Source organism: Erinaceus europaeus, chromosome 8 (assembly GCF_950295315.1).
Source record: "Erinaceus europaeus chromosome 8, mEriEur2.1, whole genome shotgun sequence".
NCBI lineage: Eukaryota > Metazoa > Chordata > Mammalia > Eulipotyphla > Erinaceidae > Erinaceus > Erinaceus europaeus.
The window spans coordinates 122,221,201-122,246,797 of NC_080169.1; the positions used below are offsets into that span (position 1 = coordinate 122,221,201).

General features: G+C 45.4%; 1 protein-coding gene and 1 long non-coding RNA gene across 2 annotated transcripts in view; one reads left to right on the top strand and one right to left on the bottom strand.

The window, feature by feature from the left end:
• LOC132539958 (uncharacterized) overlaps window positions 1-25,597 on the bottom strand; it is a 417,285-nt gene that overhangs the window by 14,149 nt on the left and 377,539 nt on the right. The window lies entirely within an intron of this gene.
• LOC103125069 (GTPase IMAP family member 2) lies at window positions 8,378-23,925 on the top strand. Its single transcript, XM_016193752.2, has 4 exons — window positions 8,378-8,477; window positions 17,713-18,096; window positions 20,247-20,282; window positions 21,480-23,925. Exons 2-4 carry the CDS (start codon window positions 18,090-18,092, stop codon window positions 22,451-22,453), a joined length of 1,017 nt encoding a protein of 338 aa, XP_016049238.1. The 5' UTR covers window positions 8,378-8,477; window positions 17,713-18,089; the 3' UTR covers window positions 22,454-23,925.

Below are 25,597 nucleotides of genomic sequence, written 5' to 3' on the forward strand. Positions count from 1 at the left end.
CCCCGGATCTCCTCTCTCTCCTCCGAGGTGCAGCCTGACAAGACTGGCCTATGCTAATACCCGATAAGGAACCTACATTTGATTTTTAAGCTTTCTTCTACTTTCAGCCCTTCTGAAACTCTTGCCATGGGAATGGTCCATTCTAAGGAAGGGAATTTTCACCTCAGACAACTGAGAAAGACTCTAGAGCTATTTAAAATTCATTGTTGCAGCCTGGCGTTCCATAAGTTGTTACATGTAGTTAAAGTGGTCTCCACAAGACTGGCCCAGACATGAAGCTTTCTTGGTGAAGATATGGAAAAAACAAAATGTGCAAAGATTTATATGAAGATATCAGTTTGGTCGCAGCACAAAAGCTTCAGACCTATAACCTCTGCCTAATTGCTCTGAAGCAACTGTGGGTTTCTTTACCACCAAACTCTTCCGTGACTTCTCAGTCTCTTCTGGATTCTGAATCCACATTTTTAAAATATTTATTTATTAATTCCCTTTTGTTGCCCTTGTTATTTTGTCATTGCAGTTATTGCTGTTGTTGTTATTTATGTCATTGTTGTTGGATAGGACAGAGAGAAATGGAGAGAGGAAGGGAAGACAGAGAAGGGGAAAGAAAGACAGACACCTGCACACCTGCTTCACCGCCTGTGAAGCAACTCCCCTGCAGGTGGCAAGCTGGGGGACTCGAACCGGGATCCTTATGCCACTGAATCCACATCTTAATTGCTTCTCACCCACCTCACAGGCACAAACTATTTCTGGCTTTGTCTGTCTCTATCTTGCAATTTTGTCCCTGCCTATCTATTCATGGATTCACCAGACAATGAGGAGAACACAGCCTGTCACCATATTGCTTAACTGTCCCATATACCACCCCTTTTTCACCCACTGCTCCAGCCCAGCACCACTAACTCACTGAAATCCTTTCTCTAGCCCCTCCCTCCTCCTTCCTCCATGACGTCCCTTACTGCTCCACCTCTTTCACCTCCTTTTCCTGTGAAATCTTCAGACTTCTTTTGTTCTAGGACAATCATGCCTCGTGACTCTACCTCACTCAAACCTTTTCTATTTTAATTTTTTTATTATCTTTACGTATTTATTGAATAAAGACAGCCAGAAATCAAGAGGGAATTGGTGATAAGGAGAGAGACAAAGAGAACCTGCTTCTCCACTTGCAAAGCTTTCCCCCTGAAGGTGGGCATGGGGGTCTTGAACCTAGGTCCTTGTGCACTCTAACACATGTGCTCAACCAGGTGCACAACATCCATCCCCCTCGGCCCCTTTATAATTTCTGCTTCTCTAACTTCTCCTCTGCTTCCACCCATCACAATAGACTCAGACATCTCTTCTGCCAGTGAGAAAAACAACAATATTCCTTTAAAAAAATCTATTTAGTGATGCATTAAGGAAGGGTTTAAACAAAACGGTGTGTCTGACCTACACACTCTTCCTGTGCTCACTCCAGGGGGAGGGCCAAGATGAAATAGGAAGTTTTGCCTGATCAGATCACCCAGTCTGTTAGTAGGTGAGGGTGATTTTGCCTGTCCTAGTGAACAAATACATATTGGAGAAAAGGCACAAGGTAAAGTCAGGGCGTGGAATACAGTGCCAGACACCAGCAGTCCTGCAGGGTCCTTTAGCTCTATTACTGAGAAAGCCTTGGAATTCTGCATGAACTTTGTGGACAGACTACAGGAAGCTATCAATAGACAGTAAAGAGGCAGCCAAAATCCTAACAATCTATTAGCCTATGACAATGTAAACCAAGATTGGAAAGAAATTCTTGAGCCACTTAAAGGTCAAAATAGAAATATTGGGGAAGCTGGGCTCCCCACCTGCAGGGGAGTTGCTTCACAGGTCTGCAGGTGTCTGTCTTTTTCGTTCCCTCTCTATCTCCTCCTGTCCTCTCAGTTTCCCTCTGTCTTGTCCCACAACAACAGTAACAACAACAAGGGCAACAAAAAGTTGGATAAGGGCATGAGACTGGCTCACATAATAATGACCCTTTTCGTCAAAAATCACACCACCTCATTATCTGGGACCTTAATCCAGGAATTAAGATAAATAAAAACAAAGGAAGCAAAAATAAATATATTGGGGGCTAGGCAATGGATTTGTCATATAACACTGAACTCCAGAGATGATGTTGGTGGCAACTAAAAACTACACTTTATTTTTTTAATCTTTTTCTATTCATTGGATAGAAACAGCCAGAAATCAAGAGGGAAGGGGTGGTGAACAGGGAAAGAGACAAAGAGAGACATCTGCAACACTTTCACCACTTGCAAAAGCTTCCCCCCTCTGCAGGTGGGGACGAGCTCAAACCTGGGTCCTTGTGTATTTTTTTTAAATTTTTTTTTATTTAAGAAAGGATTAATTAACAAAACCATAGGGTAGGAGGGGTACAACTCCACACAATTCCCACCACCCAATCTCCATATCCCACCCCCTCCCCCGATAGCTTTCCCATTCTCTATCCCTCTGGGAGCATGGACCCAGGGTCATTGAGGGTTGCAGAAGGTAGAAGGTCTGTCTGGCTTCTGTAATTGCTTCCCCGCTGAACATGGGCATTGACTGGTCGGTCCATGCTCCCAGTCTGCCTCTCTCTTTCCCTAGTAGGGTGGGTCTCTGGGGAAGCTGAGCTCCAGGACACAATGGTGGGGTCTTCAATCCAGGGAAGCCTGGCTAGCATCCTGATGGCATCTGGAACCTGGTGATTGAAAAGAGAGTTAACATACAAAGCCAAACAAATTGTTGAGCAATCATGGACCCAAAGCTTGGAATAGTGGAGAGGAAGTGTTAGGGAGGTACTCACTGCAAACTCTAATGTACTTCTGCTTTCAGGTATATATTTTGCAGTAGTTTATGGATACGTGTGTACATAAGCTTTCTCTCACAGAAACTGGTGTATATCTAGGTTTTGGGACTTTGTTAGAAAGTGATCCAGCTGTGATGGAATTAGAGTATACTATGAAAGGAAAGGTCTCACCCGAGTAATGAAGCTGAAGGGTTGTCATTCCACACATGAAGTCTCTGGACACAGTCTGAGGTGAAGCATGTTGAGGTGGCAATCGTTGCGTTGGTTAGGTTGTGGTCGGCGGATGCAATATTATTTGGTATAGATTGGGAGATGCATACAGGAAAGTGGGCCCTATCCAAGGGTTCCAGGACTGGGGGAAGTAGGGGCTCTATAGTGGAAAGGTGAGGTTCCTGCTGTCTTAGGGTTCAAAAAGACAATCGATAGTTATGTTATCATCACATTATTTGTTAATTGGGTTAACTTTGAAAAGTCCTTTTGTTAGGGTTTGCTGTACAGTACCCAGTATCTTGTATATAGCTGTGCTATTGGATGCTTCTGATCTACTTGGTCAAGGCTTTTGAGAGAGTCCGCGTATCAAATACACAGCCTATATATTAAAAAGATTCAGTTTGTGTTTTGAAAAACTTTGAGACATACAATTGATTTTCCCCCTCTCATATTAATTAACTAGTGATTTATATGTCTACATTTTGCTAGGAGTGTACATAAACACCATTCCCACCACCAAAAGACTGTGACCCATCCCTCCCACCCACTCCCACCCCCCACTGGCCCAGGAAGCTGCATGTCTACCCCTCACCACAGGGTTTTTACTTTGGTGCCCTACTTACAATTTGGTCAGGTCCTGCTTTTAGTTTCCCTTTCAGATCTTCTTCCTCAACTTCTGTTGATGAGTGGGATCATCCCATACTCATCTTTATCTTTCTGACTTAGCTCACTTAACAAAATTCCTTCTAGCTCTGTCCAAGATGGGTCAAAGAAGGTGGGTTCATTGTTCTTGATAGCTGCATAGTGTCCTTGTGTATTATAACATGTGCGCTCAACCAGGTGTATCACCACCCAGCCCAATTAAAAACTATTCTTTAAAAAAAAAAAAAAAAAAACACCACAGATGGTAAAAGGATTTGGGCAATAAAAAAAGAGAGCGAGAGTCCATGTAGAGAGAATAATGTCCTTCCTGTTTCACGTCCACTTCTTTAATTTATCCGCAGTCACCAGTCAAGATTTTGTAACTCGCCACCATGTGCTGAATGCTCAGAAACATCCACTGCTGAGGGTCACAGGCAGCAGTTCTTGCTTCGGAACTCACTGATTTATAGGAACTGTAAGTAAAGGAAGTTAAACTGCCCCCATGCCCCCATCCCTACCGGCCCCCTTGTGAGAGATACAGACTCTGAGCCTGAATGCAGGGTCCTCATTCAGGCTCCACACATATTCTCTGAGTCACATGAGACCAGTCACTCATCTTTTTTAGCCTTAGTTTTCCTCACATAGGAATGAAAATAGGGACCAATCAGTGGCACACTCAGCTGAGCGTGACTGTTACCATGAGCAAGGACCTGGGTTCAAGCCCTCGGTTTATAGCTGCAGAGGGAAGCTTTATCCTCTCCCCCCTTTTTTTCCTCCAGGGTTGTCATTGGGACTCAGTACTCACACTATGAATCCACCGCTCATGGTGGATATTTTTTCCCCATTTTGTTGAATAGGACAGAGAGAAATTGAGAGAGGAGTGGGAGACAGAGAGAGAAAGAGAGATTTATTAACATAGGCTCCTAAGCTGAATATGGGCCCCAGATCACATCAAATCAATGTGGTTTACAATCAACAATATTTATACCCCCTTCCTATATTTGGGAGCTACTCTCTTCCCTGATCCAGCTTTCTGGTCCTTCTGCCAGTCATGACACCATCTCCCCAGACAATATAACTAAAATATGCCTACTGGCTATCTACAAAACAGAGGGTCCCCCAACTCTTCATCTGCACTATTCCAACCTTTAGGTCCATGATTGGTCAACAATTTTTGGGGCTTTATATGTTAACTCTCTTTTCAGTCACCAAGTTCTAGGTACCAGCATGATGCCAACCAGACTTCCCTGGACAGACGACTCCATCAATGTGTCCTGGAGCTCCGCTTCCCCAGAGCCCCACCCTGCTAGGGAAAGAGAGACATAGCCTGGAAGTATGGATCGGCCTGTCAATGCCCATGTTCAGCGGGGAAGCAATTACAGAAACCAGACCTTCCACCTTCTGCATCCCACAATGACCATGGGTCTATACTCCCAGAGGGATAAAGAACAGAAAAGCTATCAGGGGAAGGGAGGGGATACAGAGATCTGGTAGTGGGAATTGTGTGGAGTTGTACCTCTCTTATCCTATTGTTTAGTCAATGTTTCCTTTTTATAAATAAAATTTTTTTTAAAAAAGAGAGACTTATGGAGCATCCTCCCTACAGATGGGGAACTGGGGCTTGAACCAGGATCCTGGAATTGGGTATTTGCCTCTAGTACTATGTGTTTTTAACAGGGTTCCCCACAGCCTGGCCTCATCTCCTTCCTTCTATACCTCCTCCTTTCTCTCAATTTATCTCTGTCCTATCAAATAAAATGAAGGGAAGGAACAAAATAGACTCTGGTAGTGGAGGATTTGCTGTGCAAGTACCAAGCTCCCTCAATGATTTTTGAAAAATTAAAATAAATCTAAAGATAATAAAGGGACACTTCAAATGAATGAAAATAACCATTCTTACTTTCAGTATTGCTAAGAATATTGAATGAGAAGACAACATGAAATACAATGATAAGCAAACCCATTTGTAAGTATTACTGGAACTTTTTCCTTCGTTCTGAAAATAGAATCGTAGATGAATTATAAGGAATGAAAGTGTAGTAGTGCACAAAAAAATGAAATTATAGTTTTATTTACAGAAAAAAGAAAGACAACATTAAGTCAGAAGTAACTAAATAGTAAAGGTATCTGTAAACAGCCTCTGTTTTTACCCAGCCAGGTAAGGCTTCCTTGTGTCTTCAAGACTTGAATGATATTTTGTCCATTATCTATTAGTTTTACGCCAAAACACACTACATATCTAAGCTCCACAAATTTTATTGAAAAAAAACATTGTGTGTGCCCACCTGTACACACCCAGAGATATCTGATCCACTCTCTTTCCCCATCAGTCAGAAACCCCATCTTTTCCTTCTGTGTCCTTGTCTCTTCAGCTCTGTGTGAAGACGAGGGCACACTGACCCCTTCTGCTTCCCAGTTCAGCATCCTCGGACACACAGCAGCTGTCCTCAGACTCCCGACTGGCTGCAGCTCATGTAAAGCAACCGGCGAGGAGCACTAACTGCTTTGCAGACTGTGCACATGTCAGAGTAGGTGAGAGGGTGGGCAGAAGCTTGAACAAGCATCTTGTAAGATATACAGAGTTTGGGACCACCTGAAACTTACTCCATCAGAAACTCTGGGAATCTCACAACAACCTGATTTGACAATTCGAAGGACTTGTCAAATCAGGTTGTTGTGAGATTCCCAGAGTGTGATAAGTGGGAGACTTGGACTTCCACAGAGAGACCTTGAGAGAAGCACCATTTTGTAAATCAGCTAAAGGATGGTGAGACAGAGAAAGAGAGAGGAGGAGAGGGAGGGAGGGAGGGAGGGAGGGAGGGAGGGAGGGAGGGAGGGAGGGAATGAGAGGGAGAGAGATGATGAGAAAGAGAGGAGAGAGAGGGGGGAATAGGAGAGGAGGAGGGGGAGAGGGAGAAGGGGAGGGGAAAAGGAGGGAGAGGGAGAATGAGAGGGAAAGGGAGAAAGGGAGGAAGAGGGAGAATGAGAAAGAGAGATGGAAGGAGAGAGAAAGAGAGTAGAAGAGGGAGAAGGGAAGGTGAGGGGGTGAGGGAGAGGAAGGAGGAAAGGGATAGGGAGAGAAACAGAGAGAACACAACTCGAATTTAAAGTTCTCTGGCAGAAGAGTCTGCCGAAGACCTTCTAATGAAGAGGGACTGAAAGGAGCAAAAGGACATTTAGAATGTGGGGAAGCAGCCCCAGTTTCTCATGGAGAGGAGAGGAACAAAGTTACAGGGCTGAGGAGGCCAAGAGGTCCACCTCCTGCTGACAGTCACATCTGCACCCAGGCATCCACTTCCTCCCGCCATGTCTATGTGCCAGGGCCCAACACAACAGTCCAAGTGACGGCAAGGGCAGAAATTCTCAAGGTGAAGTCCTTGGGCTGGTGGCATTGCAAAGAGGCTCTCATGCCTGAGGTTCCAAAGTCCCAGGTTCAATCCCCCACAGCACCATAAACCAGAGCTGCACAGTACTCTGGTAAAATTCATACATACATACATAAAAATGGGAGCCAGGTGGTGGTACACTGTGTAGAGTGCACACATTACAATGTGTAAGGACCTGGGTTCAAGCCCCTGGTTCCCACCTGCAGGGAAAAAGGCTTCATGAGTGGTAAAACAGGGCTGCAGGTGTCTCTCTGTCTCTCTCCCTATTTCCCCCATTCTCTCAATTTCTGGTTTTGTCTACCCAGTTATAAATAAAAATGATTCAAAAACTAAAGAAATCCAATTTCCCAGGCTTCATCTGAATTTGACTGATTCGGAAATCCCAGGGGAGTGGTCTGACAATATGGTTCATCATTCATTCATTCATTCATTCATTCATTTATTCATTCATTTATGAAGGAATAGAGACAAAGAGAAATTAAGAGGAGAGGGGAGACAGAAAGGGAGAGAGAGAAGAAGACACCTGCAGCACTGCTTCACCACTTTGAAGATTCCCTTCCCTTTGGGTGGGGACCAACGGCTTTACCTATGCAGGTGAGTTCTCTCACTGGCCTTGTAATCAGCATCAAAGCTGCCTTGACTGCTATGGGGACCAGGCATACAGCCCAGATCAGAGCCTTGTCCCTATAGAATTTAAGACAGCGTTGATGCTTTCCTCTCTCTCTCTCTAAGACAGCTTTGATGCTGTCCTCTCTCTCTCTCTCTCTCTCTCTCTCTCCTCTCATCTCTTCTCTCTGGCTCTTTGACTCTAGTTATAAAATAATTAGAAATGTGATTATAAAATCTGAGAACATGGTATGATGTGCTTTGGTTGTATGCCATCACCCACAGACATTTGGGGCCAAATGTCTGGGAACTCTGGGGGCAGGAGGAAGAAGGACACTTAGAAGCAGAGAAAATTGTGCAACGTTTTCAGTTTCAACAAGGGTCATTAGAACCACGTTTCTGCAGCAAGTGAGACCTGTGGAACCACCACTTTCCTTTCTTTTTTTTTTTAGTTTTCATTATCTTTATTTATTTACTGGATAGAGACAGCTAGAAATTGAGAGGGGAGGGGTGAGAGAGTGGGAGAGAGACAGAGACACCTGCAACCCTGCTTCACCACTCGCAAAGCTTTCCCCCTGCAGGCAGGGACCAGAGGCTCAAACCCAGGTCCTTTCACACTGTAACATGTACACTCCACCAGGTGCATGGCAACCCAGCCCCAAACCATCCCTTTTCTAAGACGCTGGTGTTCTGAGAGCAAAAAAAAACCACAGACCATCGCAAATAGGCCTTTACTTCCTGGAGTGCTTCTGCTGACGGAAGGCATTCTCTCAGGCGTGAGGTGGTGTCCCGGTGTGGTTTTAATTTGCATTCCTCTCATGGTAAGTGAAGTGGAACATTTCTTCATGTGTCTGTGGACCAATGTAGCTTTCCTTTAGGAAACTGTCTCTTGGGGTCCAAGAGGTGGCACACCAGGCTAAGTGCGCACAGTACTATGTGCAAAGGGCACAAGCAAGAACCTGGGCTCAGCCCCATCCCTGCTGCCCTGCCTGTAGGGGATACAGGTGTCTGTCTTTCTCTCCCACTCTACCTCCCCTACCTCTCTCAATTTCTCTCTGTTCTATCCAATAAAATGAGGGGGGGGGGAAGTGGCTGTCAAGAGCAGTGGATTCATAGTGCCAGCACTGAGCCCCAGTGATAATCCTGGAAGCAAAAAATAAAACAAAAAAATTTTAAAGAGAAATTTTAAAGAAGGAGGAGGAGAGAAAAAGAAAAATGACCTTTAGCTCTTTGGTTCACTTTGTTATTGGGTTAATTTTGCTGCTTCTGTAGACCTGTACCAATTCTGTCTAGATGTTTGATATCAGTCACTTGTGAGATGTGTGGATGTCCCATTCTGAGACAAAATGGATGGAACTGGAATGAGGATACTTAATCAGTAAAGAGATGAAAGACAACTACCAGAAGGTTTCACTCCTTTGTGGAATCTAGAGAGCTGATACGTATGAGCATGAAAAAAATAAAATTAAAATAAAGCCATCAGAGTCAGGTGGTGGCACAGTGGGTTAAGTGCACATGGCGCCAAGCACAAGGACCGGCTTAAGGATCCTGGTTCGAGCCCCCAGCTCCCCCACCTGCAAGGGAGTCGCTTCATAGGCAGTGAAGCAGGTCTGCAGGTGTCTGTCTTTCTCTCCCCCTCTCTGTCTTGCCTCCTCTCTCCATTTCTCTCTGTTCTATCCAACAACAATGACATCAATAACCACAACAATATTAAACAACAAGAGCAACAAAAGGGAAAATAAATAAATTAAAAAATAAATAAAGCAAGCAAACTGATTCTAAGATTTGTGAGAACAACAGTGGTTATCCATGAGATACAGCACTCTGGTGGTGGGTGGGGTGTGGGAGTACACACTGTAATTGTATGGTCTGGTAACTGACTATTAATAACAAATGAAAAAGTTAAAAAGCAAGGGCCAGGCGTTAGTGCACACGGTTAAGCTAGCACACACTATAGTTTGCAAGGACCCAGGTTCAAGCCCCTAGACCCCACCTGCAGGAGGGAAAGCTTCATGAGTTGTGAAGCTCTCCTTTCCTTTTTATCTCTCCTTGTGTTGCCCTTGTCGTTTATCGTTGTTGTTGTTATTAGTATTGTTATTGTTGTCTTTTTTGTTTGAAAAGACAGAGAGAAATCAAGAGAGGAGGGGAAGACAGAAAGAAGTAGAGAAAGACAGACACCTGCAGATCTGCTTCACCACCTGTGAAGTGACCCCTCCCCCTGCAGGTGGGAAACCTGGAGCTCAAACGTGGATCCTTATTTTAGTCCTTGGCTTTGTGCCACGTGCGCTTAACCCAATGCGCTACCACCCGGCTCCCTGTCTCTTTCCTTTTCTGTCTCCTCCTTCCCTTTCAGTTTCTCTCTGTCTCTATCCAATAATAGATAAATATTTTTTTAAAAAAATAAAGTAAAAAAATGTAGAAGGGAATAATGGATTCTTACTGCCAGCACCAAGCCCCAGTGATGACCCTGATGGGAAAAGAAATTAAATAAAAATAAAAAACAAAACAAGCCTTCAGCCACACCAGGAATGAAAAAATTCACCCTCACTCTTTTTTATTTTTTTTTTTGAGCTGTTTTAATCTGTATGCAGTTCCTCCAGCCTCCTCCTCATCTCCCTGGGTGTTATTTACTATTTTTCCTGGCCACTGCCCTGGAGGAGAACCTTTCTCAGGGGAGGAATGAGAGTTGGAGGACAGGAGCATGGAGGATGCTGCAAAGAAAGCCAGATAACACAGCCTGCTGGTCTCCCAGAGGGCAGGACGCTAATATCTCTGCTGGTGTGACTTCCTGTAACAAACTCACTGACCAAGAAAGTCTTTTTTTTTTCACTCTTAGAAAAATAGCAGCCAGAATTTAAGTTCTTCAAAGGACACAGTTGAGCTCAGAGAGAATAAGAATTGAAACTCCCAGGGTGGGTGAAGTGGCTAGAGAAGAAATATATATTGAACTGAGTCCTGTGCACCGGACATGGTGTCTGAAAACTTTCTGAGGTGAAAAAGATGTCATGAGGTTCACCTCAAAGATCGCAACCAGGGGGTGGGGGGGGGGCGGCACAGTGGTTCTGTTTTGTTGCACTGGTGGACTGTGTGGTGGGAAGGCATAGGGTGTGAAGACAGAAGAACCCACTTCCCTCCCTATTCCAAAGCCACCCACATGCAGCTAGGTCATGTCTGCAAGTGTCTCACTTGCTGTCTTTTAACTTTTTAAAAAAAATATTAGTAATTTAATAAGTATTATCAATATTGTAAGATAACAAAGGTACAATTCCACACAGTTCTCACCACCAGAATTCCCTGCCCCACCCCCTCCATTGGAAGCTTCCCAGTTCTTTATTCCTCTGGAAGCAGGGACCCAAATTCTCTATGGAGAGCAGAAGGTGGGAGTTCTGGCTTCTGTCACTGCTTCTCCGTTGGACATGGGTGTTGGCAAGTGGATCCACACCCCCAGCCTGTGTCTGTCTGTCCCTAGTGGGGGAAATGAGGTTCCAGGACACATGGGTGAAGGCGTCTACCCAGGGAGGTCAGAATGGTGTCATGGAAGCATCTGCAGTTTGGTGGCTATAAGACCAACCACACCACAGGTGGTTGAGACACACACAAGCATAACCCAGGCATAGCCCAGGCTAACTCTTGCCTTTGCTTGCAGTCTAAGGTTAGCGCCAGCTCCCTTCTCTCATGAAGCAACCTCTTCTCACCCTGTTTGCCAACACTCCTGTCATTCTTGCCTGCAAAGTCTGGGTCTGGGGCAAACAGAGAAATTGGTTGTAGCCTTTTTATTGATGTCTATCAATCCAGTCTGACTACAGACCCCTGAATTTTCCATGTCTACCTGACTACAACCATGCCTTGTTTTTCTTCAAAATTAGCTGCCTTCCAAACCCCCTCCTCGCTCTTCCTTTCCCATTATAGCCACGTTGTCCCTGCCAAAATACCCTTCCTCACACTTCCTTTCCCATTATAGTAGACTCCCGGTTCCCTCCTAATATCTGCACCTATCCCCTTTTCCTGAACATGGTTGGATTGTGAGCCAATTCCCTCTCACCAAAGGGGAAGAGGACAGGTTTTTCCCATGTCCAGTAATGTATAAAAAGGCTCTGCAGATTGCCTTTGGTGTTCTTGCTGGCTTACACCCTTGCACCCGTGTGTGTGTGTGTGTGTGTGTGTGTGTGTGTGTGTGTGTGTGTGTGTGTGCGCACGCTTGTGTGTGTGTGCAAAACCTTTGCTTTGCTCATGACTCTCGGTGTCCCAGTCCTTGCTTTAAGGCACAAACACACTGCGTTTTGCACTGTTTCCCACAGTGGCTGAAAAAACATTAAGTTAAAAAGCAGAACAAAATATTTAATAAACAGGATGGAACTAAGGGGTTTTGTGTGGGAAGAAGCTAGGAAGTCTATTTCAGGTTAAGTTTTTAAAAAATATTGGATAGGACAGTTAGAAATTAAGAGACAGAAGGAGAAAAAAGGGCTGACACCCACAACTCAGCCTTGATCCCTGGTCACGGAAGATGTGTTGTAAATTCCACACTGCTTGGCAAAACATGACCCTTCACTCCATCACCCTCCTTCCTCCCTCCTCTCCTCCTCACTCTGTCTTGCCCTCTCCACAGTCACACCCCTCACCGGAGGGAAGAACACAAGGAAAATGTCATCTGTTCTGTTCATAAGTCGGGAGTAAGAATATGCAGGAATAAAGAGGCCTGGGTAAAAAGAGGGTTTTGTTAGAAAAACCTTTAGAGTTTTGCTAGAATTTCTCTTTAGATGGCTGGAGGTTTGAGTAAGAAGTGTCATCCTGGGTGGCCAGGCGGTGTTGTACATGTTAAAATATGCAAGGACCAGGGTTCAAGCCTCTGGATTCCACCTCTGGAGGGGAACCTTCACAAGCAGCAAAGCATAGCTACAGATCTCTCTCTTCCTCCCTCTCTCCTCTCAAGGTCTCTCTGTCGCCACCTAATAAATAAATTAAATTTTAAAAAGCTTAGGAGATAGCATCATGGTTCCACAAAAGACTCTCCTGCCTGAAGCTTCAAGGTCCAAGTTTCAATCCTTAGTACCACCATCAGCCAGAACTGAGCAGGGCTCTGGTCTTTGTGTGTCTTTCTCTCTCCATCTCCCTCTCCCTCCCCCCCCCCTCTCTCTTTCTCTCTCTTACACTAAAATTAAATGAAATATATATAAAAAATCTGGATTCTCCAAAACCTGTGTACTAATTAGCACAGAGACAGTGAGGTCTACTTCTCCAGCACTGAGGATGGTATCAGTGATCAGATCCTGCCCAGAAACTGACATCTGCTGTTGACACATTGGCAGCCGACCACTGGTCACTGGCCTTTGAGATTCCACAAACCCACCTTCACTCTGAGAGTCTTGGTGTACCCTGGGGCTCCGTGGGGGGGACATTTTCTGTGACTCAGCTGTCTGTCTGTCCCTCACCTAACCCCATGTTCTTCTCTTCCCCTGGAGTACCGATGACCCCCTGGTGAACTTCCTTCTCACTTATTCCAACTCAGCAGTCTGCACTGCACACTGTGGAAGCCAGCACAAGTGTCACTTAGGTTGGAAAATTCATTGAGGGTGGGCAGTGGGACACCTGATTAAGCACTCACATTACAGTGCACAAGGACCCGGGTTCCAGCCCCCGCTCTCCACCAGCAGGGGGAAGACTTCATGAGTGGTGAAGCAGGGCTGCAGGTGTCTCTCTGTCTCTCAGCCTCTCTATCTCCCCCGCCTCTCAGTTTCTCTCTGTTTTGTCAAATAAAAAGTGAAGGAAACAAAAAAAGGGGGGATGGCCACCAGGACTGGTGGATTCAGAATGTCAGCACTGAGCCCCAGTGATAACCCTGGTGGCAATAAATAAACAAAAGAAAAGGAAATTCACTGGCATAATTAACAATGTCCATATACTAAAAAAAAAAAAAAACATGTTATTCCCTGGATCAATATATAAAGACATTTTTTAAATATTTTTTAATTATTTATTTATTTATTCCCTTTTGTTGCTCTTGTTGTTTTATTGTTGTGGTTATTGCTGTCATTGTTGTTGGATAGGAGAGAGAGAAATGGAGAGAGGAGGGGAAGACAGAGAGGGGGAGAGAAATATAGACACCTGCAGACTTGCTTCAGACTTGCCTGTGAATCGACCCCCCCTGCAGGTGGGGAGCTGGGGGCTTGAACTGGGATCCTTACGCCGGTCCTTGTGTTTTGGGCCACTTAACCCGCTGTGCCACCGCCTGACTCCCATAAAGATATTTTTTGTAGATGTATTCCTGAGATTAACAAACGGTTTTAGTGGAACAGGGATAAGCAAAGTGAACTGCACTGGTTTTATTTATGTTATTTATTTATGTTGTGTTTTGTGGTGTATTTAGTTAGTTAGTTAGCTGTGGATAGAGACACAGAGAGAGACAACAGAGAGGAAAGGAAAGCATGGCACCAAAGTCCCCTTCGATATGGCTGGGATTAGAAGCTACCATGAGGCACATGGGGCAAAGCACTGCAGGACCCATTGTAGGGAATGGCGAGGATAAGGTAGAGCTTGTTGGGACCCCCCATTGAAAAGTGAGGGCCTGAGGGGCACAGCCAATCCTATCAGTCCCTCTCTACTAAGAGGTCAAACAGGGAAGGACACGGCCTCCAGCGTCTGCCCCACCTATCAGCCTCCCTGCTTCAAATAGCCCACTCTCTTCTTATCTGCATAATCATTGTTTTGCCTGAAAGTCCCCTCCCTACCTCCCCACCCATTCCATTCCTTTGATCATATCTGATCTGTCTTCTCTCTGCCCTCAGGACCCCGCTCTGGCTACTGGTTATTGATAACCTTGCTTTCATGTTCCTTTAACCAGTAAACCTCTTGCGCAACAATTATTGGAAAAGTCCTGACCCTCCCCAGACCCTTTGCCTCCCTACCATATATGGTATCCACATGTCACTTCCTCCTGTGACCCCTTCCTCCCTACCATATATGGTATCCACATGTCACTTCCTCCTGTGACCGCTTCCTCCCTACCATATATGGTATCCACATGTCACTCCTCCTGTGACCCCTTCCTCCCTACCAAATATGGTATCCACATGTCACTTCCTCCTGTGACCCCTTCCTCCCTACCATATATGGCATACACATGTCACTTCCTCTTGTGACCACTTCCTCCCTACCATATATGGCATCCACATGTCACTTCCTCCTGTGACCCCTACCTCCCTACCATATATGGTATCCACATGTCACTTCCTCCTGTGACCCCTTCCTCCCTACCATATATGGTATCCACATGTCACTTCCTCCTGTGACCCCTTCCTCCCTACCATATACGGTATACACATGTCACTTCCTCCTGTGACCCCTTCCTCCCTACCTTATGTTATCCACATGTCACTTCCTCCTGTGACCACTTCCTCCCTACCATATATGGTATCCACATGTCACTTCCTCCTGTGACTGCTTCCTCCCTACCATATATGGTATAAACATGTCACTTCCTCCTGTGACCCCTTACAAACCCTGCTTTGCTGTTAATAAATGGATTGTGCTTGAAACATTCCCCTGGTGATCTCTTGTTGCGTCTGTAGCTACAAACAGAGAAAGAACCAGTTGGCTCACTCCTACTGTCCCAGAACATTCTTCTGGACCCCACATCTAGTGCACAACAGAGTAGGTAAGTCATGAGTTCATGCCAGGGAAGAGGCCTCTCCAGGAGAAGTCCAGCAACCCATGTGGGGTAATATTTCCTCAGTGTGGACTCTAATCTTAAACAAACCAGCTCCCAGGGAAGTAGCCCAGTGGCTGAGCACAGGACTCTATGTGAGAGCCCAGGCTTCACCCTGGGCCCTGTGCATGGGCAGAGAGGTTCCCTGGTCTTCCTGTATCTCCACTCCCTCTCCTCATGAAATAAATGCAATTTCAAAATAAAGAAATTAATCATAAATATCACCAGTGATTAATGTCATTAGATACCTTAAAATTTAAAAAAAAAAATAGAAGAGATGTTCCATTGAATATACATATATATTCCACAAAATATTTATTCAAGGGCAACAAAGTGGGGAAAAAATGACCTCCAGGAGCAGTGGATTCATAGTGCAGGCACTGAGCCTCAGCAATAACCCTGGAGGCAAAAAGAAAATTCCTATTATAAAGGATAAAAGAAAAAATAAAAACATAGCATTCCTTTCCTTTTCAAAAAACAACAAGTATGATTATAGAATCAAAGGTATGAAGAAATATAAACTAGCAATGGCAGGGACTCCCTACTCTCTGAAGGGAGGCTGGTCAGCCTGTTTTGCCCCTCTGGAAAGACAGGTCCTGACATGAGAGCAGCCTAGAATGTTCCAACTGGGACCATGGACTGTGAGCTCAAACTATCAGGGACTCAAAAGCCGCACAGGCTCCTGTGCTGAGTATGAACAGACATGGGCCCTGGGTCAGGTTGATGTGGCAAAGAGTTAATTGTATTTGTATATTCTTCTCAAGTTTGGGAGCTACTCCCTGCCCTAATCCAGATTTCTAGTTTTATTCTCAACTCTAAAAACATCGTCCCACACACTATTTCAAGCCCACCTTGAAATATTTTAACAAGTTAAAATATTAACAAGTTAACAAGTTCAGAAAATATTACTAAAAATCATGGGCCCCTAGGAGCAAACCTAAAACATATATTTTATAATTTTTGGAAACCCCATATGTTTTTCTTTTTTATATTAGTGATTTAATAATTATTAACAAGATTATAGGATAAGAAGTGTACAATTCCACACAGTTCCCACCACCAGAGTTCCCTGTCCCATCTCCTCCATTGGAAGTTTCCCTGTTCTTTATCCCTCTGGGAGCACGGACCAAAATTCTTTATGGGGTGCAGCAGGTGGGAGTTCTGGCTTCTGTCATTGCTTCTCCACTGGACATGGGTGTTGGCAGTGTGTGTCTGTCTTTCCCTAGTGGGGCAGGGTTCTGGGGAGGGGGAGGTTCCAGGACATATTGGCAAGGTTGTCTGCCCAGAGAAGTCAGGATGGAGTCATGGCAGCATCTGCAACTTGGTGGCTGAAAAGCATTAAGATATAAAGCAGGACAAATAGTTTAATAATCAGCAACCTAAAGTTAAGAATAGAGCAGGTTAGAGTTGGAGGTGTTCTTGTTGGAAGAATCTAGGAAGTCTATTTTAGGTATATTCCAAGAGGCCAGGACTTTGCTAATTTTTGCTCAAGCCTGACAGCTAACATGCAGGTGGGATAAAAGTATTATCTGAGAAGATGTGTCAGAGTTGGGAATAGGACTAAACAGCTGCATCAGGGCAAAGAGTAGCTCCCCAAAATGGGGAAAGTATATAAATACCGTTAATGATGCCAACCAGACCTCCCTGGACAGACAACCCCACCAATGTGTCCTGGAGCTCCGTTACCCCAGAGTCCAGCCCTACTAGGGAAAGAGAGAGACAGGCTGGGAGTATGGATCCACCTGTCAACACACATGTTCAGCAGGGAAGCAATTACAGAAGCCAGACCTTCCACCATCCCACAATGACCCTGGGTCCATGCTCCCAGAGGGACAGAGAATGGGAAAGCTATCAGGGGAGGGGACAGGATACGGGGTTCTGGTGGTGGGAATTGTGTGGAAATGTACCCTATTATCCTATGGTCTTGTCAGTGTTTCCACTTTATTAAAAAAAAACTTTTTTTAAAGTACCATTAACTGTAAACCCTCTTGTGGGTCTCCACAGGACTTTGTCCTCAATATGGAACAACAATGGTAGAAACAGCCCCACTCTCCAGAGGGAGACTGGCCAGCTCTGCCCCTCAAGGAAGACTGGTCCTGACATGAGAACAGCCTAGAATGTTCCAGCTGTGACCATGGACTGTGAGCTCAGACTGACAGGGACTCAGAGGCCACACAGGCTCCTGTGTAAATATGATCTGGGTCAGATCCATGGGGTTTACAGTTCGTGGTATTTGTAAGTTCTCACTGTTCCTAGTGTGAATGAGGTTTCACTTCCCGGGGCAGGACCTGTGTGGCGAGGTTGGGAGTCTAAGGACAACTTTTAAAAACCGATTTGTTGTTTTCTCCCTGCAGATTTTAGCCATGAGGACATAGGCTATGTGGGAAGGAAGCAGTCAGATTCACCACCCTTGTTTCTTCCTGTTCCTCTGAAGTCCGTCAAGCACAGCTTTTTCAGGGCTGACAAGAAGACATTTGGTCCACAGGAAGACCATTTACACCCACAATTTAGCTGCTGATTAAATCCTTCCATGTTGAATTCTTGAATATGTGGCAGAAAAGAGCATCAGACGTGGGCATGGAGAGGACTCTTTCTCCCTGAGTGAGCTCGATGGAAATTAAAGAGGAAGAAGACATAGTGGGGCTTGGCTGGGTTTCATTTTCACTTTCTTTGGGAGATCTGAATGTTCACTGATCGCAACAGGAGCTAGCTGCCTGCTGATTTGTACCACATGCCAGGTAAGTCCTCATGCATGGAAGTCCTACAGTGTCAAGTCCTAGTTCTCTGTCTGTGTTCTGGGGGGGGAAGGGGGGAGACTGAAGAATGAATCTGGCTTATTTATGGGAAACTATTTTAACTGACTTTTAGCTTATGTGAAGTTAGTTCCTACAGTTATGTTCTGTGTCACTGTCAGGGTGTTCCTTTTTTTAAAAAAAAATATATATATATATATATTATATATGTGTGTATATATATATATATATATATATATTACTAGTGATTTAACAATTACTAATAAGATTGCAAAATAACAGGGGTACAACTCCACACAGATTTCTGTGTCCCATCCCCTCCACTGGAAGCTTCTCTATTCTTCATCTCTCTGGGAGTATGGACCAAAGTGGAGTGTAGAAGGTGGGAGTTCTGGCTTCTGTCATTGCTTCTCCGCTAGACCTGGGTGTTGGCAGGTAGATCCACACCCCCAGCCTATCTCTCTCTTTCCCTAGTGGGGCACGGCTCTGAGGAGTGGAGGCTCCAGGACACATGGGTGAGGGCATCTGCCCAGGGAAGTCAGGATGGTGTCACGGCAGCATCTGCGACTTAGTGACTGAAAGGCAGTAAGATATAAAGCAGAAAAAAAAATGTTTAATGAGCAGGAACTCAATGATAAGAATGGATCAGATGAAACTACGGGGCTTCATATTAAAAGAAGTTAGGAAATTTATTTTAGGTGTATTCCAAGGGACCATGACTTTACTAATGTTTGCCTGAGCCCAACAGCTCACATATAGGAGGCTCAAAAGCATTGTCTGAGGAAATGGTGTCAGAGCTGGGAATAGGACTAGAAAGCTGGGTCAGGGCAGAGGTGGATCAGGGAAGCTCCCAAATATGAGGAAATTATATAATTGTAAACCTCATTGATCTGACCCAGGACCCATATTTAACACAGGAGCCTAAAGTCCACAGCAAGTTTTAACAGAATGGAATTGGACACCAGCACACAGCTGCGCTAGCCTGTGACTTTGGGACATGCTGCAGAAATTAAACAAGAGGCAGAGCTTGTGATGAAACTGAGCCAAAGCTTCCCCCTCGGGAAAGATGGAGGGGTTGCGGAAAGGAGGGATGAAAGGGGTTGGGAGTCCTGGTGTGTGACAGTGGAAACAGACCTACGCTGAGGTTGAGGGTGTTGTAAAGACACTTGTCACAGGAAGAAGAGAAATTGCACACGTGTGTCAACAATTGCACTGTGACTGTGATCCCTCCAATAAAATGACTTGGGAAAATAAAAGGATAAAACAAAAGACACTAAATTGCAGGACGTCTTCATTGAGGGATGATGAAAATTCAAGTCATCCTCTGATCAGTTGGAAAACATATCTGGCTAAAAAATCACCATGTATTGAGGAGGGGGAGTGGAGAATACACCTAGTGGAGAATACGCACGGCCATGCTCAAGGACCCGGGCTAACAGCCCCAGTCTCCACCCGCAGAGGGGAAGTTTCACAAGTGGTGAAGCAGGGCTGCAGGTGTCTTCTGGTTTCCCCATCCCCACCCTCCATGAATCTCACCCTCCCCTCTCAATTCCTCTCATCCCCTATTAAATAAAAGAAGGAGAAAAAAAGAAGAAAAAATGGGGCTGGGTGATGGCGCACCTGGTTGAGCACATCTTACCATGTGCAAGGACCCCGGTTCAAGTCACTGGCCTCCACCTGCACAGGGAAAATGTCACAAGTGGTGAAGCAGGGCTGCAGGTGTCTCTCTGTCTCTATCTCCCCCATACTCTCCATTTCCGGCTATCTATCCAATAAATAGATAAAGATTATATATATATATACATATATATATGTGTGTATATATATATATATCTTCAGTGAACTATGGATCCTCCACATAGGCACAAAGTCCCAGCAATCACCCCAATGGGAATAAATAAAAATAGAAATTAAGAATAAAGAATAGTGTATTTCATGGCTAGGTAGTGGCACACCTGGTTAAATGTACACATTACAGTGTACAAGGACCAGGGTTAAAGTTCTCAGTACCCACCTCCCTTCCCTTTCAATTTCTCTCCGTCTCTTTCCAATGATAAATAAATCATAAAAAAGCAGGGGCATTCAGAGTTCAGATTAAATCATAACTGTTTCTATTGATTTCTTTTCCTTGTCAGGGAGAGCTATGGACCAAGATGAATGCAGTCCCTCTGGTAAGAAAATGTTTCTGTGTACACTGATTATTTTTAACCGTATTCTCTGTCTATTTTATATAACAGTTGTGCCATCCTCGAGGTAAAGTGAAAGTAGAAGATGTCTCTTCTATGATCCAATGCTGTTCACTCCAATATTTCCCTTCTGCATCTATTTCCTCAGTATCCGGGACCACACACCTGCCCAGCCAAGTTCATCTCTAGGGGCCATCTCTGGCCTTTGGGAAGTCTGGTCCCTTGACCACAGTAACTGCTGATACATCTCTGGTCTTCAGGGGGAAAGATAGTTTCATTTACTGGGTCAGAACTGTGTAGTCTAGGAAGACCAGAGGAGAAGTTGCTAAATAGGTCTCAATGCTGTCTGCTGATCCAGAAGCTCCCTAAGTTCTTAGAAACCTGGATGGTTTGAAAGTCATGATTCTGTTTAATGATGGAGTCCGCTTTCATTCCATAAGTGCAATCAATCATGAGAGCATCTTTTCCCATAATTTGAAGCCATCACTTTACGAAGAATATTCTTTGGGGTGGCTGGCCGGTGGTGCACCTGGTTGAATGCACACGTTATAATGTACAAGGACCCAGGTTTGAGCCCCTGATCCCCACCTGCAGGGGGAAAAGCTTCAGGAGCGGTGAAGCAGGGCTGCAGGTGTCTCTCTGTCTCCCTCTCTCTCTCTCCCTTGCTTCTCAATTTATATCTGTCTCTTTCCAATAATAAATAAATAAAAATGAAGCTGGGGCCAGGCACTGTTGCTCCTGGTTGAGCACACACCTTACAGGGCACAAGGACGCAGGTTCAAGCCCCTGGTCCCCACCAGCAGGAGGAAAGCTTCACGAATGGTGAATCAGGGCTGCAGGAGTCTCTCTGTCTCTCTCCCTCTCTATCACACCCCTCCATTTTCAATTTTAATCTTTATCCAATATTCAATAATTACAAATATTTTTAATAAATAAATAAACATAAATACGTCTTTTAAAAAGGAATATTCTTGGGCATATATAGCATAGAATTGGCATAGTAATAAAAATTGTTCTGGGGCTGGGTGATGGCGCACCTGGTTGACCACATATGTTACAATCCAGGTTCAAGCCCCTGGTCCCCACCTCATGAGTGGTGAAGCAGGACCGCAGGTGTCTCTCTATCTCCCCCCTCCTCTCAATTTAAATAAGGATAATAAATTTGAAAATTGCTCTTCACAGACCAGTTCAGGAAGACCCCAAACACCAGAGCGTCCGAGCTGAGAATCATTCTGGTGGGCAAATCTGGAACAGGAAAAAGTGCCACCGGAAACAGCATCCTGGCGAGGAGAGAGTTTGAGTCCAGGCTGAGCGCCCAGAGCGTCACCAAGACCTGCAGACGGAGCCTGGGCAGCTGGGCAGGGAGAGAGGTGGCCATCGTGGACACCCCAGGTGTGTTTTCTGCACAGGACCGCTCAGAGCTCCCGCACACAGAGGTGCAGAGGTGCTATGAGCTCTCGGCGCCAGGGCCCCATGTGCTGCTCCTGGTGGCCCAGCTGGGCAGGTTCACCAGCCAGGACCAGCAGGCCGTGCAGAGGGTCATGGAGATCTTCGGGGAGGACGCCCTGGCACACACCATCCTCCTCTTCACCCACAAGGAAGACCTGGGGGGAGGCTCCTTCACGGACTACATCCGACACTCAGACAACAGAGCCCTGAGCGCCCTGGTGGCAGCCTGTGGGGGCCGTGTCTGTGCCTTCAATAACAGAGCCACGGGGAGAGAAAGAGAGGGCCAGGTGGCAGAGCTCATGGACATGATCCAGAGGCTGGTGACAGAGAAGGGCGGGGAGCCTTATACCAACCAGCTGTACAGCCTGGTGGCGGGGTCCAAAGATGGGCCACCGGAGGGGTTCGAGGCCAGTCTCAGCCAGTACATGGAGACTCAGAGAAGACGCATGTCAGGAGCAAGCTGCCTACAGAGAGCCCTGGTGCAGACCGCAGCGTGTGTTTTGTTCTGTCTGCAGCTGACTGGCGGACTCCTCATGCTCTTATTCTATATATTGTACCGCGTGTGTTATCTGCTGTATTTAGTCTTCTGGGTGTGCGCTGTCTCCTGTTGCTTCCTGTTGGCTATACCCCACAGAATAATGATGGCCCAGAGAAAGCCCACTGCTCTGCCAAACCAGGCCTCCAGGGTCCAATTACAGATGAGTTAGGATCTGCTCACTGTTAGAAAGAGGTCGACTCCCAGCACCAGAGCTCCATCAGTGGGCTTCATCTAAATCTTGACATCACTCCATGTGGGGATGAACCAAGCACATCAAAAGTTACTTTTGAAATGTGATATTAGAATAACCTGAAGTCTGTAGACATGTGCAAGTCCTGAGAAACTACCCTTCTTCTCTCTGAGATGCTGTTGTATATTTTTACTGACTGTAATAAGATTATAGCAGGCAAGCCATCAGTCAGTTGAGAACATTTTAATCTGTCTGCCTTCTCCCTGTGTTAATCAAAGATGATGCATATGGAACAATATTTTTTGTTTGTTTTTGTTTGTTTGGTGTGTGTGTGTGTGTATGTGTGTGTGTGTGTGTGTGTGTGTGTGTGTGTGTGTGTGTGTGTGTGTGTGTGTGTTTTGCCTCCAGGGTTATCGCTAGGGCTCAGTGCCAGCATGATGGATCCAGAATTACTGCTTCTGGTGGCCATTTTTTTCTATTTTATGGAATAGAACAGAGATAAATTGAGAGAGGAGAGAAACAGAGAGGGAGAGAGAAAGAGAGACAACTGTAGACCTGTTCACTGTGAAGCATCCCCCTGCAGGTGGGGAGCAGAGGACTGAAATCTGGATCCTTGCAAGGGTACTTGCACATAGTACTATGTGTGTTTAACCAGATGTGCTGCTGCTGCTCAGCACCCTTGAACCAGATTATTTATGTGACCAAAGGACGCAGGTCAATATGGACCCCAAAGCTACAGTCATCCTAAACTCCTGGTAAGATTAAGGAGCTGCCTCGAAAATCTCTGCTCTCACTTAGCGTCCTCCCAGAGAAACATGCCCCAACTTTGTTTCAGACAGATAGACAAGGCTATTCCCAGTCTTCATTTTGTGTGTCCATTTTGATAAGGTGGGCCTACCAACGATGGTTTCCCACATATTATGTTGTTGGATCTGTTTGCACAGACTCATTAATGTATCTTTTAAAAATATTATCTTTAATCACGTATTGGATAGAGACAGCTAGAAATTGAGAAGGAAGGGGGAGGTAGAAACGGAGAGAGACAGAGAGACACCTGCAGCCCTGCTTCACCACTGGCAACGTTTACCCCTGCAGGTGGGGACAGGGGGCTTGAATCTGGGTCCTTGAGCACTGTAACATGTGTGCTCAACCAGGTGCACCACCGCCTGATACCCTCATTTATAATTCTTTACTCTGTGTAATAACTATAGTAATAATCTTTTTTATCTCCTTAGTACTGCTCAGCTCAGGCTTATGGCAGTGCAGGGGGCTGACCCTGGGTTCTCAAAGCCTTAGGCATGAGAAGTCTGCAAAAGAACAGCCACTATGCTGTCCTTTCATCCTAGAGTCATCTTTTTCCTTTGCATTTTATACTAATCACTTAAGATTATTTCTTTTTGTTTCATCATATGACTAGAGGTTTATCATTTTTATTAAAATTATAAAATTTTGATGCTGTCTTTTGTATTTGTTTTTTATTATCACTTTATTATTGGATAGAGACAGAGAGAAATTAAGAAGGGAAGAGGAGACAGAGAGGGAGAGACACAGAGAGACACCTGAAGCCCTGCTTCACCATTCCTGATGCTTTCCTCACACAGCTGAGGACCAGAGACTTGAACCCAGGTCCTTGTGCATTGTAATGTGAGACTTAACCAGTTGTGCCAGCACCTGGTCCCTTGTAATTCTGTCTTCTGTTCTATTTCATGCTCTAGGTTTTTGTTTGTTTGTTTGTTTAGTAGCTCCAAGGAGTGAGTCCAAGCTTCATTCATAAGTGACAGCAGTGAACCATCTCTCAATCCAATTTTAAAATAATGGATTCTTTTACTGTGAATATATCCTATGATTTTAGAGAGAGGAGCCAGGAAAAAGAGAACACCGAGAGGGAGAGATACAGAAACAGCATGCTACCCTCCATGAAGTGCACCCCCTTGGTACAGTTCATGGCGTACGGCCAACTTCAGGCTTGCTATCTGGGGCACCTCCTGGTCCCTTAGACCAGGCTCTTGCCAGACTCTTCAGTGGTGAGGCCTCTTCCCAGGCAAAACTTCAGGGCTTACCCACTCTGTTGAGCACCAGATGCAGGGGGTGGGGGGCAGGGGGAACACAGAAGAAATGTCCCGGGGCATCAGGGGTGAGCTGGGTCTTTCCCTGTGCAGCAAGAGGCACCACCAGAGATCGCCAGGGGAATGTGTCGTGCACAAAAATCTGTTTATTGAACAGCAAAGCAGAGTTTATAAGGGGTCGCAGGAGGGAGTGACACATGGATACCATAGATGGTAGGGAGAAAGTGGTTACAGGAGGAAGTGACATGTGGATACCATATATGGTAGGGAGGCAAAGGGTCTGGGGAGGGTCAGGACTTTTCCAATAATTGTTGCTCAAGAGGTTTAATTGGTAAAAGGAACGAGGAAGCAAGGTTATCAGTAACCAGCAGCCAGAGCAGGGTCCTGAGAGCAGAGAGAAGGTAGATCAGATATGATCAAAGGAATGGAATGGGTGGGGAAGTAGGGAGGGGACTTTCAGGTAAAACAAGGATTATGCAGATAAGAAGGGAGTGGGCTATTGTGAGGCAGGGAGGCTGATAGGCAGGGCAGACCCTGGAGGCCATGTCCCTCCTTGCTTGACCTCTTAGTAGAGAGACTGATAGGATTGGCTGTGCCCCTCAGGCCCTCACTTTTCAGTGGGGGGGGGGGGTAAGCTCTACCATAACCTCACAATTCCCTATAGGCTCTTACCCATGTCTTTTGCAGAACTAAGTGACTTTAATAAACTCTAACTTTTTGTGACTTTTTTCTTTCTAGATCCCACTATTGATATTCTGTCTAAAAAGTGGTCCTTGCACCCAAAGTCAAGTAGATGTCCTCCTATGTCACCTATAAGGCTTTGATCACTCAGGGCTCTATATTCATAGCATGGTCCACATGAGCAGCACTCTAAGGTGTTGTAGAGCCAGATGTTGTAGTGCGTGGGCTGCAGAGAAGAGAGAGAGAGGGTCTGGAGCGAAGAGGAAACACAAATCTTCATTCACGCTGGCACCTCAGAGTTGGGTGTTAGAGAAGCAGGTTGGGCCACGTGGAGGTAGAGAAAATGGCCGCCTCACGCAGTAACCTTTCCTGCATC